The sequence below is a fragment of the Theobroma umbraticum genome, unplaced genomic scaffold, assembly GCF_002168275.2.
Source record: "Theobroma umbraticum cultivar Fairchild unplaced genomic scaffold, ASM216827v3 scaffold_89.0, whole genome shotgun sequence".
Taxonomy (NCBI): domain Eukaryota; kingdom Viridiplantae; phylum Streptophyta; class Magnoliopsida; order Malvales; family Malvaceae; genus Theobroma; species Theobroma umbraticum.
Window position 1 is genome coordinate 1756943 of NW_018397271.1, and position 13784 is coordinate 1770726.

The 13784-nt window shown below is 37.2% G+C and overlaps 1 protein-coding gene across 7 annotated transcripts; it reads left to right on the top strand.

Annotated features, from left to right (window-relative positions):
- Positions 1–2246: 2246 nt before the first annotated feature.
- LOC110426535 (UNC93-like protein 1) lies at positions 2247–8232 on the top strand. Of its 7 annotated transcripts, none has more exons than XR_002446152.2 (4): positions 2247–3725; positions 3840–4896; positions 5238–5317; positions 7941–8232. XR_002446152.2 is itself a non-coding variant. In XM_021441771.2 (2 exons), exons 1-2 carry the CDS (start codon positions 2566–2568, stop codon positions 4084–4086), a joined length of 1407 nt encoding a protein of 468 aa, XP_021297446.1. In that variant the 5' UTR covers positions 2247–2565; the 3' UTR covers positions 4087–8232. The 7 variants fall into 7 exon arrangements, 1 of the variants encoding a protein (XP_021297446.1); XR_002446153.2 differs by having other exon boundaries at positions 5248–5317; XR_002446151.2 differs by having other exon boundaries at positions 3840–5317.
- The last annotated feature ends 5552 nt before the right edge of the window (positions 8233–13784 follow it).

The window sequence follows — 13784 nt, forward strand, 5'->3', positions numbered from 1 at the left end:
AAAAGAGATAATAAGTTTTAATCTAAATTAAAATTTTTAATTTGACAAGTGAAGATTAAAGACATTGAAATATATAAAATAAACAATACTATTAGTAACTAAATTATTAATTTTACATAATTAAATATATAAAATTATTTAATTAATTAAAATTATTATTTTTTGGTCCATAGGGTTGGCCTTGCCCTAGCCCACATCAACCCACTGATTTGGTGGGCTGGCTCATACAAGCCCTGTTCAAATATAGGCTAAAATTTTTCAACCCAACCAACTTCATATTTAATAAAAAATGAGCTTACCCGATGGGTCAAACCTATTTTGACAGGTCTAACTTATGTACAAGCTAAATAAATTATATTAGATATTTAAAAAATGATTCATGATTCTTTATTAAGAAAACATATTCAAGCGATTTTCAAAATCAGGCCAGTGTCTTTTTAAAAATCATATTATTTATATTAATATTATATTATATAAATATTTTTGAAAAAAAATATTTTTTTAAAGTTTAGCAAGAATGGAAATTAAGAATTTGTATTATATGGGTTGGATGTAATCATGAAAATGATTTATCCATAAAACCTATGAGAAATATGTTGTGATGAAAGAACCAATTAGTAAATATTATAATGAAAGAGATCACATTGAAAATTTTTTTCTCGACAGAGGTTAGTTGAACATTATTATAATTAGTGGGTAAATAAGGTTTCTTAATTAACTTAAAAAACTAAAATATTAAAATAAAATTAAAATTTCCAAATAAAATATCTAGTATGAAATGATTTGTATTTGAACCCACTGCATGTAAAGAGATCCTTAGATTATATTTTGAATAACAATTATTATTATTGAATTAAAAATTAAGGTTTCATATCTTGAAATAGCTTTCATTTTTTTTTGGTATGTAATCAATTTATTTGACTTTAATCTCAATTTAATTAAAGACCCTTAGAGAATAAAGAAAATTCGTTTTAATAATTTAATTAGACAAATTTATAAGCCAAATAATACTAAGAATTGCCAACATTGAAATTAATGGTTTTTTTTTTGTTTGCAGGAGTGGAAAATGACTTGGAAAATTAAGGAAAATTCATTTATTTCCTCTTCTTTCTTGCTCTGATTTTTTAAGACATGATTCGAGCTACGGTTAGGGGCGATTTAATAATTTTTTTGAGTGATGTCATAAATAAATTTAATTCGATTTGAAGATTTTGACTTTATTCTTTACAAAATTATAAAAATTTTTAATAAATTGATTAGTCTTATTAACTATATAAAACTCTAACATAAATAACATAATTAGTAAAGGTTTTTAAGACTTCTTACACCACTTCACTCTATGTGGATCCGCCCTAACCAGGGTGGTAGGATATGGCCTGCCGGTGCCTTATCCAGCACTGGCATGCAGCGCCAGGTGTAAGTTGAGTTATTAAGGCAGAAAATGAGCTCAGCTTACAAAATCTAGCGAGGTTGGTTGCAGTCAAAGCAAGGGTAGGGCAGGTTGACCTGGGAAAGTTTTTTTTTATTTTACTCCTGGGTTTCAGATCACGACATGTGTTTGTCTCTCCTTGTGCCCGCATGGCTTCTTGTCTTTATCTTAGCAACCCTTTTCCTTGGTTTCTGCCATAGAAAGAAAGCCGGCAATGGGCAAGCAGTATTATTCAAACTTGGATGGACAACCGTTGACTTATGTACATCTCTGCTATTCATTTCTGGAGTCACCTCGCCGGACTTTTAATTAATTCCTAGGATCAAAATATGATCATCTACCTAAACTTGGGTAGAAGCCGGCAGCCGGCTACCCGGTAATTGGACGAGTGTTGGCAAAGACCAAAATTTGGGACATGAAATGTCAACAAGGTTTTGTTTTTAGTCCCAAGATTGCCTTTATCGAGTCGCTTTCCATATTGCTTACCCATTTGAAAGATTACTTTTCACAAATAAAATAATAATCTTAAATAATTTCATTTCATATATACAATATTATCAATCAATTACTCCACATATTCATGATTTGAAGTACAGACTCGTGGTTATTAGTCAAATCGTTGGGACATTTGGCCTGGCATGCTTACCGAGAATTTTGACTGATGGGCTACGGTAACATGTGAAAATGATCTTCGGAATCATTCAGAATCTGAATTATTTATTTACACCACCAGTTGGCGTCCGCTGTGTCCATCGTACATGAGGTTGGAATAATATTCAAAAGGATGATAATACTCCAATTATTATTTTGACTTTGTTCGTATGTTAACGTCGTTAAGCCACAAAGACTTAAGGTGTGAGGATAGATTCATATTCTAATATTCAGGAAAAAGAAAAAGGAAAGAAAAACCATTTTCTTAAACAATTGGCCAGGATTTTGTTGGTTAGCCTGTATGGGAAAGAATACTAGTTGGGCTAGTGCCGTGTTTAACTCCCAGTGAAATACTTCCCTGGTAGCTGCTCCGTTAAGGTAGCAAGTATAAAAGTGGATCATACTGTCCTGATTCCAGATCCCAGAATTTCCTCAACATTCCATTCCATTCCCTCTTTTTGGCCTTTCCAAATCCTTTAACAAAAATGGGTTTCCAAGGTGGGGTTGCAGATGAAGAATCAGGCACCCAATTGTCCACAAAATCGAAATTCAGATACAACTCGCCACTTGTCCAAGTCTCCCTGATAGGCCTGGTATGTTTCTGCTGCCCCGGAATGTTCAACGCCCTTTCCGGGATGGGAGGAGGAGGGCAAGTCGATCCGACCGCTGCCAACAACGCCAACACTGCCCTTTACAGCGCTTTCGCTGTTTTTGGCATCCTGGGCGGCGGCATTTACAACGTCCTCGGACCCCATCTCACCCTTGCCGCTGGCTGCAGCACTTATGTCCTTTACGCCGGCTCTTTCCTCTACTACAACCATCATAAACACCAGGCTTTTGCAATTGTGGCGGGTGGCCTTCTTGGCGTTGGCGCTGGCCTTCTTTGGGCTGGTGAAGGCGCTATTATGACTTCTTATCCTCCACCGAATCGAAAGGGCACTTACATTTCCTTGTTTTGGAGCATTTTCAACATGGGTGGAGTTATTGGTGGCCTTCTTCCTTTTATTCTGAATTACCACAGAAACGAGGCGGCTTCTGTAAATGATGCAACTTATATTGGCTTCATGTGCTTCATGTCGGCTGGAACTCTTCTTTCTTTTGCCATTTTGCCACCCAACAAAGTTGTTCGCGATGATGGTACACGTTGCACCAATGTTAAGTACTCCAGTGTCTCCACAGAGGGAGCAGAGATTCTCAAATTGTTTTTCAATTGGAAAATGCTCCTTATTGTCCCTGCTGCTTGGGCCAGCAATTTCTTTTACAGCTATCAGTTCAATAATGTCAATGGCCTACTTTTTAATCTGAGAACCAGAGGGTTAAACAACGTGTTCTATTGGGGGGCCCAGATGTTGGGCTCTATTGGGATTGGTTACATATTGGATTTTAGTTTCCAGAGTAGGAGGATGAGGGGTTTTGTTGGGATTGGTGTTGTTGCTTTGCTTGGCAGTGCAATCTGGGGTGGTGGTCTTGCCAATCAACTCCCTTACTCCCATGATCATCCACCTACAAGGTTGGATTTCAAGGAATCTGCTTTTGCCGGTCCCTTTGTTTTGTACTTCAGCTACGGATTGCTGGATGCCATGTTTCAAAGCATGGTTTATTGGGTCATAGGAGCCTTGGCTGATGATTCACAGACCCTTAGCAGGTAATGCATTCTTCCTCTTGTTCTTTCTTCTTTAAAAGATCACCTTCCTCTTCTTTGTTTTGGTTTATTTTTTGGATCAATTGACCAATATTTATGTCTATAATAATGTTTCAGATATAGTGGATTTTATAAGGGAGTGCAAAGCGCAGGAGCAGCGGTTGCTTGGCAAGTTGATACGCACAAGGTTCCATTGCTTTCCCAGTTGATTGTAAATTGGTCGCTCACCACTGTGAGTTATCCACTGCTGGTGCTTCTAGTCATGCTAGCTGTAAAAGACGACAAGAAGACTGAAGAGGAAACTCCCAAGGAGGCTACTGTTCCAGCTTCCAATAAAGATATCTACACTGCTAACTCCACTTAGCTGTTATTTATTCTATCATCTTTCCTCCACATGCCTGCCAAAATCTTTTTCTCTTACAACTTTAGACAGCTGTTACGATGTGTATGTTACTACGCCATTATTCTCTCCATTAAAAGGAAATCACAGTTAAAAAGTTTTAGTGCAAAGCTTTCTTCACTCACAGAATGCACTGTTCACGCCATTATTCTTTAATCTTGGTTTTGCTGCCCAGAATGCACTGTTCTTGCCCTTTCTTGATTACAATCTTTGAAGATAACCACTGGTTTCTATGTTTTAGCCATGACTAACAGCATGCCTTTCAGTTGATAAAAGATAATATGCTGCTTTACCATGTATGGAATACCCTAAAGGCTATAGAAAAACCTTTGCTGCTGACAATATTATTAAAAGAAAAATTGAATCTAGGGAAAGGAGTAGACTATATTGTTGATTGCTACTTTACATTATGATGGTGGAAAAGAACTACTATAGCAGTTTTCTTTTCTGTGTAATTCTTTCTGAATGAGATAATGACAATGATTATTCTGTGACACTAACCACCTGGGCACTGGCAGAGGGCAGATAATGATGTGCTAATGGTATGTTGCATGTTTTCAGCTTCAAGTTTTCTGTGGCATTGCATCATCCGATATAGCTGTTGTTTCCATAGAAACAGTATAGCACAACTTCTAACTTTTCCCTGCAAAGCAAAATTACTAACTGATGTCAGTTTTCTATGTCAGTTCCATTTTGTCATGATTTTTTGCAGCGATATAGTCATCAGCTATTTTCTCTGCAATCATGGAGCGCTTGGGTCTTTCTGCTCCATAGGTAACACTTTGCTAAGTATATTTAGCGATTAAACTGCTTTGTTGACAGCCGATCATGTTTCTCGCTCTGTGAATTACATTCTTGGTTTTAACAGAAATTTGTCTGAAACAGCACATTGATGCTATGCTTTTGAAATGTGACTCCTGATCAGTTGGTTCTCTTTTAGCATTCTTTCTTAAGACTAAATTCTACATGGTTAATTTTCAGCTTAATAAGAATCTACATAGTTAGGTGTAGCTTCTGTCAGATTTCTTCTTTTGTATTACTGGTCTAGTGGTCTTTTTCTGCTTTGTTCTGTTTTGGAAGAAATTGTACTTGCTAATAACCAGTTTATAGTTTAGGGTTCAGCAGATATGGAAAGTGGGAGCTTTATGATCCTGGAAAAGCTGTTTTCCAATTGGCTTGTAATGCATCGACACAGGTAGGCAGATTTTGGCAACAAAGTGAAAATGTGCGTATTTTAACAGCAAATTTACACCAAGCTGCTGAATTGCATTTGTTCCATACAACTTGTCTTTTTTTTGTATTTTCACTGATCTACTTCTTCTATGAATTTTATTTTTGCTCTATTATGTTCTTGCTATAGTCTTTTTTGTGAGTCTTGTAAAGTTCTTATATAAGCATCTATCATGGTTCAACTTTTCAGAGAGTGATTATGGTGATGTATCCAACCAATGGGACAACTAAACATGGAATCTTATGCATCAAACTTAAAGAATGTTAATTGCATTTTAGGAACCTCTACTTGAGCAAATAGTAGTATCTGGTTGTTGGTATCCTATTTCAACATGGTCTCTGTTATTTTTCTTTTTGCTGCTGATATTAAATTGACACAGGAGCAAGAGAAAAAACTATTCTGAATTTTATTTGCTCTCTTTGCTGTGGAGTTCTCACTTTTTACTTGAAAGTATTGGATTAATCATAAGCGCATTAGTAAGTTGGAAGAGAACAGATCTCCTTGGTTGGAAATAGGTAAGCTTCAACAAGACTATTGAGTGCTAACTGTAAAACCTTTTCTAACCACTCAATCTCTTGAAGACTATGTGGGTTTTAAAGTTGTTCTATGTTGTTGAATGGCTTGAAATAGTATTTGTGAAAGTTTCGGCTCCTTTGGTTTTCATCATCCGCTATTCCTTTAATGTCACATGGTCCACTTTTTCTGCCAAGAAGACTCCAAACTTGATTTCTGCTTAAAACTAGAAAATAATGAGGTATTGTCTTATGTCTCAATAGACACTTAGTAGTCAATGGTGTTCAATCAGACTTCATGTATTAATGACCTCAGCTGAGCTTCTTTCATCCATATTTATTATTCTTGAGCCTTGTGGCCACTAAATCTTGGAAAGTTGAGTTGCAAAGATATTTAAAAACATCTAGAATTAGATAGCTTACTGTCCCTAGCAAAGATAGCACATAGGAATTATGTTTGGACCTCTGACCAGATCATTGCTTCTGCTTCTTATACCTAAGTGATTATTGTCCTTGCCTCCTTTCAATTCATGATATCATATTTTTAGGTGTTGAAAGGTCTGTGATTGCTTGATGTTGAAAGGCTATTATAGGGATTTAGCTAGGTGATAGCAGATTGTTTGGTTGTTGAAAATTTGCTTTTCAGATTGGATACGGTTAATCATATGATGAATGTCTTATATTGCATAGATAACACCAAAGAATGGTACATAGCCTTGCTGCATCATGCTCTTACCACAGTTGATTCTACAGATGATGGTGTTATAGGCATTTCTATGATGTATCTTAGTGGTTCCTTTGATCAGTTGGTGCACTTGCCTCTATCGGTACCTGCTGCTTCTTCCAATAGGAAACCACACTTGTTATGCAATTTGAAGTCTGCACAATTTTGGAATGATTTTATCTACAGAAACTTTTCCAAGTGTACTTCAACTCCTAGTTCTATTCTTCATTCTAAAGTCTCTCAGATGGCTGGTGAGTATGATTTAAGATTCTGTTGGATGTTTCAGTGAGTATCCACCTATAACGATTGAGGAGGCAAAGTACTCTTTGGATTGGCTTAGGTTCTGTTGTTAGACATTGAGCCTGTAACATTCTAAAATGCCATGAAACTATTATTTCCAGATAACTATGGATTATTGTTAAAGGTGGGAAACATCAGATTCAGATCAGGTCATTTTTGGTTTGGATAAGAACAGGCTTGGGTTGTTTTGAATTCATATAGATTTGGACTCGGGTCGTTTTGAGTTTAGGTGGGGTTCGAGTTCAGGTTTGAAACTAGTAGTTAATTTTGCATTTTTAGTGTTAAATTCGGATTATTATTGCTTTGGTATTACTCAGGTATTACTTTTATCTCAGCAGGTAAATTATGGTCTTATAATGGCTATGGTACATTACATGAAACTAAAATTACGAAACGGTACATTGGTTGTTGCTAGGGCGCTATGCTGTTTTTAAGTTTACATGTGTGCAAAACACCGTAGAGTTCTGAGCTACATATGCTCTTGCTTGGCAGTTCTTTTGCATATAATCATTTGTTAAAACTTCTGTTACAACAAGCATCCATGACTATCACTGGCGGAATGAGGGGGCTCATGCTTAGGCACTCATTAGCATATTGGGTATTTTGTTGTTCTAATTACATTGCATTTGAGGAGATGAATTCAAACCAGTGTAACTTTGTAGAACTAACAAGTTTGTATACATCCATTTGTTTAATTAGTTTCTGAACTTCAACACAATAGGTAAGCCATGTATGCATGCCAGGGATTATATAGTGAAACAAGAACCGAAACTACTAACTTAAGCACTGGATGAGTAAAACAAGTAGTCTTCAAATTATCACCAATCACTTATGTTCCAAAAAAGGGTTTTATCACATATCATCTCCTTTAATATGATGTCCAAAATCATTGAACAATGTACTCCAACTGGCAAACTCAAGACTCAGAATCTCAGATGCTTTGTTTTTTCCTCTCTGCCTGATATGTTGGACATTTTTCTTTAATTTTTTAACTAGTGACTTGTATTTGGCTTATTAATATATAAAGTTCAACTATTTGATTCTCTTTCAGCTGCATGTGGGGTCAATACCAATTAGGCGGGAAGGAATCCCATGGATTATAATGGCAGAGGCTGGTTTACTGCTTTAAACTTCATTCATATATCCATATCTTTCTGGAAAATTTGTCAAGGCCCTAATATAGAACAAATTTTTACTGCACATCTGTACCAGTCAACAGGAAAGGTGCAGCTGGAAGCATCTTCAGTTTGACTAGGATTGTCTACTACTACTTTTAACATCGTATTTAAATGGAGCTCCGCATTCTTAGAAATGTAACATTCTTGAGCCTTGTACCTCATAACTTTCTTCTACCCTTTCTTTCCAAAATTGGAAGCTACAAATTCTTTTTTCTTTTGGAAGTCATAAAGCGTTTCATTAAAAGAGAGGGGATTCAGAACATGCCAAGGAAAGAGTATATTGGGAGAAACTGACACAGCCCAATATCCCTTGGAACCGAGATTCACAACATTCTTCATCCCAACATCAAAAGAAAAAGGTGAACAACAGAACCCCAAACAAGGACATAATCCTCCTAAGAGACCTCAATCCTGTGAACAAACAAAAAACATATAGGAGAAGGACTCAAAATCCACAATATGTACATCAGTCTCCTAGCAACCAAGCAAAAAACGCTTCAAGGCAGTCAAGGATTCAAGTGAGAAGAAACGAGACATACAAGAAACCTAGTCATCCTAAACAACAGAGGACGCCCCAAGGGAACTTTGTATTCCCTTTGAGCACAACAATCTTATTCACTAACTAAATTCACCTTACTTTAACACTCAAGTTGAATTCTACCACTCCATCGTTCATCTGTTCTTCATTCGGTTAGGCTAACTCCAACAAGACACAAATCAGCTTTGACAAGAGAAGAAAAGGAAAGCTTGCATAAAGGTTCTCAAAATCTTAGATTAGAGTTGCACACCCTTTTTTGCTAAGGTGTCAGCTTTCTGGTTTGCCTCTCTTCTAACATGTCTAATCTCCTAGTCCTTCACCTCAACTTTTAGTGTCCCCTTTTGCAAAATCAGTTTCCTCATTCTCCATGGTGTTGAATTGGGATGCTTTGTCCACTTCACGACATTGGTTGAATCACTCTCAATGAGGAGTGTATGATTCTCATTCCATCTCGAAGCAGAAAAAATCAAAAGTGCTTCATTCACTGCCATCATCTCTGCTATGTTAGAATCAGCCTCTCATAGATCTTTAAAGAAGATAATTTTAGCCTCCCTATTACAATCCCTCAAGATCCCACCAATTCCAACAAGCCCCAAATGTCACGGGGCGATACTTAAGACCACCTTCCGTGCGGCCTTGGGCTCAACCCTTATCTCGGCACTTAGAACCCAAGTCAGCCTTAGTGCTTCAGCACTCGCCCAACAAGCACTCAACACCCACACAATGGCTTTAAGCCGGCAAGCAAGCTTACATAAACGAGGAAGGAAAAATGGGAAGAGAATGCTAGAGAGAAAAACTAAGCTTGTATTGAATGAATTGAGATACAAGTGTGTTGGATGATTTACACAAGGAGGATGGGGTTATTTATAGCCAAGGTTCCCCACCCATTTCCCTCCAAAATTTTCCTTCCAAAGGATTTCCCTCCAAAACCATTTGGGAGGGAAACTAAGGTTTCTAGAAGCTCATTTGGGAGGGAAATCCCTACATGGGTCTTGGTGGGCTGGCACCCTACATGGGTCTTGGAGGGCTGGCACCCTCTTGGGCCTCTTGGCGGGTCTGGGCTGTGGCCCGTGACATGTGGCCCGTGACACAAACATCCTCTTAGCGGTGCCATCAATGTTGAACTTCATTTGTCCCTGATTTGGCTTTTCCCATTTATTTCCTTTCCTTTATTGACTTTTTTTACTAAACTGACTTTGAATTGGGGATTGTTGGTACACGTAAAAAACTGACGAATACACCCACATCCATTTAGCATTGGCCCAAGCAGCCACTCTGATCTTTGCAAGCTCTAAGACTTGATCCATGTTCCATTCTTTGTTTTGGAAAACAATTTCGTTCCTTATTTTCCAAATTGACTGTACAACCGTGAAGTAACCCATTTTCCATATCCTAATGTCCAAACCTCCAAGCTACCATCCATTCCACACCACAAATAAATCCTTTATGTTCTCAAGAGAAACCCACACCATACCCTAAGATCTACACCATCCTGGCCATGCTTTCCATGATTCTCTGCACGTAGCAAAAAGATGTTCACAAGTTTCCTTTTTAGCACTACATAACACACATTGTAGCATGTTATTCAAGTTCACTCCTCTCTTTACCAACTCGACTTTGACCCTAATTTTACCTTGCAACGTTGTCACACAAACACTTCAATTCTAAATGGTGCCAAGTTGGCCCACACCTGTTTCCAAGTCCTGTCTACGCTCGTATTGGAGCTGAGAACATACTTGCATAAGGATTTTGTAGTGTAAGTCCCACTTTCTTCCTTTTTCCACACCAGCTCATCATTAAACTTCTTGCTTAGAGTGAAGTCTTTAATTTTATCTTCAAATTGCTGCTATTGCTATATCTCCCAATCGAAAAGCTATCTACGCAGTTGAATGTTCCATATCCACCTACTCTCCTTCTACTTGCCGAAGTCCATAATTTTGCCACATCTATTCCTTGCCAATGCAAACACTCTTGGAAACGCGTATGCTAAAGTCGTTCCTTCAATCCATTCGTCTTGCCAGAACCTTAAGTTTTCACCATTTCACACAGACAAAACCAAAGTTAGCTTGTATTTGCAAAAAATAATGGTTAAAAGGAGAGAGGGGGTTGATAATTTTTTTCCACAATGTTAAAACTCTCTTGTTTACACTCAAGTTTGGCAAAAGCTCAATCGGATCATTGCCATTTTTTTGTACTAGCACTTCTCTCCATAAACTGTTTCTCTTCTTCCCATACCTCTTGATCCACTTTTTAAGGAGTGCCCTATTTTTAACCTCCAGATCAACCAACCCTATCCCACCATACTTCTTGTAATTACACACTTTTTCCCACTTCACATAATGAATCCCTCTTTTTTGATCAGATCTTCCCCAAAGAAAATTTCTTTGCGATTTTTCAAGTTCATCTTTCACTTTAATGGGGATTGGAAACAAGGACATATTAAAAATAGGTAAGTTGCCCAACACTGACCTCAACACTATTACTCTACCCCCTCCTGAAAGTGTCTTTGCTTTCCATCTTGCGAACTTTGCTCCCACTCTATCGATCACTAGTTTCTAGAATTTTACCGAATTGTGGTTGACTTATAGAGGTAGCCTCAAGTACATAGTGATCGAGAGATGACAATCAATTTGCTCAGCCCATCTCCCAATAATTTCTGATTCCACTCCGATACCAATGAGATGACTTATTGGAAAATTAATCTTTAGCCCTGACACCTTTTGGAAACACCTTAGAATTCTTTTAAGAACAACTATGTTATCGAGAGATGTCTCACAAAAAAGAATCATACCATTTGCATACTAAAGATGTGAAATTGATAAGCCATTATCTCCTATCTCTACTCCTTTGCACAATTTAAGCTTTTCCGCTTTCACCATCATGCAGCTTAAAGCTTCTACCACCATGTTTAAATAAAAAGGGTGAAAAAGGGCACCTTTGCCTTAACCCTTTTTCCATAGCAAACTATCTCGTTGGAACACTGTTAACTAAAGTAGAAACCATAGTTGCATTTGTGCACTCCCTCATCCAACTTCTCTATTTCTCCCCAAACCCCATTTTATGCATTATGAGATTTAAAAAATTTTAGCAAACACTATTGTATGCTTTTCAAAATCCACCTTAAGTCTCGACCTTCCAGACCTTTCTTTTTTCAGCCAATCAACCACTTCATTGGTTATCAATGCACAATCCATTATTTGCCTTCCACTTACAAAAGCAAACTGATTTTTTCTAATGACTTCCCTAATTACCTTCGTAACCTATTTGTTAAAGTCTTGGACAAGATTTTGTACAAGCAGCCCACCAAACTTATGTTCTTATATTCTCCTAATTTTGAAGGATTTTGAACTTTCGGAATCAGTGTAATGAAAGATGCATTGACCCCTTTCCTTGGTTTCCCACTTTTGTATAAATCTTCCATGAATTTCTTGACATCCGCTTTCACCACCCCCCAATGCAGTTTACAGAAATTTAACTTAAAACCATCAAGACCTGGTGTTTTGTTTCCATCGTAACCTTGAATGGTCTCTCACACTTCATCTTCCCCAAAAGGGACCTCTAACATCTGAATTGATTTTGTTTTGAGGTTATTAAACTACCACTCCATATCCACCAACCCAATCACCAAATTCTCTCACTTCAAGCTTTTAAAATGATCTGCAACACCTTCTTTAATGCTGCTAGGATCCTTTATTACCTCTCCTCCCACATGTATTCTCTCAATATGGTTAATCCTTTTTCTTGACGAATAGCATGAAAGAACTTTGTGTTCTGATCTCCATCACTCACCCATGTGACCTGTGATATTTGTAACCATTCCCTTTCTTCCTTTCGGTATAAAGCCCATAATTTAGATATATTTTTAGCTGTCATCTCTTTCAGCTTTTGATCAAGTGTCTTTTTTTATGCTTGTCTATGCAAATTCTGAAGATCCTCTTCTAGACTCTGAATTTGAAGTTGTATGTTTCCTACACATCTCTTCTGCTAGTCCTTGATTTCCACTTTAATTTTCCTAAGTTTGTTCCAAATATCCTTCCTATTTGATTTTGACGAATCTTGTTTTTCCCATCCCTTTGAAACCATCTCCTTAAAGCCTTTCTCATCCATCCAATAGTTGGATAGTTTAAAAGGCTTAGGGCCCCAATCCACTTTGTTTGACTTCAAGATAATTGGCTTATGATCCGACAAGGAGCTTATCAGACTTTCCTGTATCATCCCTTATACATAGTCCAGCCATTCCACATTTAATAAAAATCAATCCAACTGACTAAAAACCCACCTTTCATGATACCCACACCATGTAAATTTATCCCCTATTAGAGGTAAATCCACAAAGGCCATTACGTCAATAAATTTCCCAAACACCCTCGTTGATCTGACAATATCACCTCCGCCAATTCTTTCCTGTTCGTCTCTTACAGTATTAAAATCCCTTCCCAAGCACCACATTATTTCCCTCTCACCTATCAACTCTATTATTTTGTCCCATAGCTTTTTTCTTTCTTTTTCTACATTTGGTGCATAGATATTAATGAATTCATAAATTTTATCAATCTTTTAACCTTTTCGATCGTCATTGGGAAGTACTTATTTTCAACATTATCCTTCACCTCAAAGAAATCATCCTTCCATATACTCATGAGCCCCCCCGATACTAGTTGCACAAACTAATTTTCCTCTAACATTATCCCTTCCCCACAATCTATTGAAAGTACCGTCATGTTCTGATTGAAGCTTGGTTTCTTGTAGAAACACCTTATCTAACTTCTTTTTTGTTACCATCTTCCTCATTGCTCTTTTTTTTTCCCCTTTCCTTAATCCTCTAACATTCTAAGAAATGATTATCATTAAAAAATAAAATCCAACACATACCTACTTACTGACTGATTTCTCATCCTTTATGTCTCTTCATCTTATGATCTTGGGCTTCAATTTCAGCGAAGACCTTTAGGACCTCGTGTCTTCTTTTCTGGAACTGCATGCCCAATTTGTTATTTATGTCCTAATTTTCCACTGCCTTCATTTCTATTTTCTTCCTTATTCCCTCTCGTTCTTCCTCTGACCCACTAGTTTCACTTAAGTTTGGAGAATAATCTGGCCATGATCTAAACGTTCTCTCATCTCCTTCATTCTGATCTTTCCACTATAACTTGTTGAAGCTTTTCCCTGCTCTTTTTTT

What these genes read in the sequence shown, in the direction of transcription:
- LOC110426535 (XM_021441771.2), top strand. Translation starts at nt 2,566, where the DNA reads ATGGGTTTCCAAGGTGGGGTTGCAGATGAAGAATCAGGCACCCAATTG. An exon ending in GATTCACAGACCCTTAGCAG is followed by an intron (nt 3,726 to 3,839) that starts GTAATGCATTCT and finishes ATAATGTTTCAG; the next exon opens with ATATAGTGGATTTTATAAGG.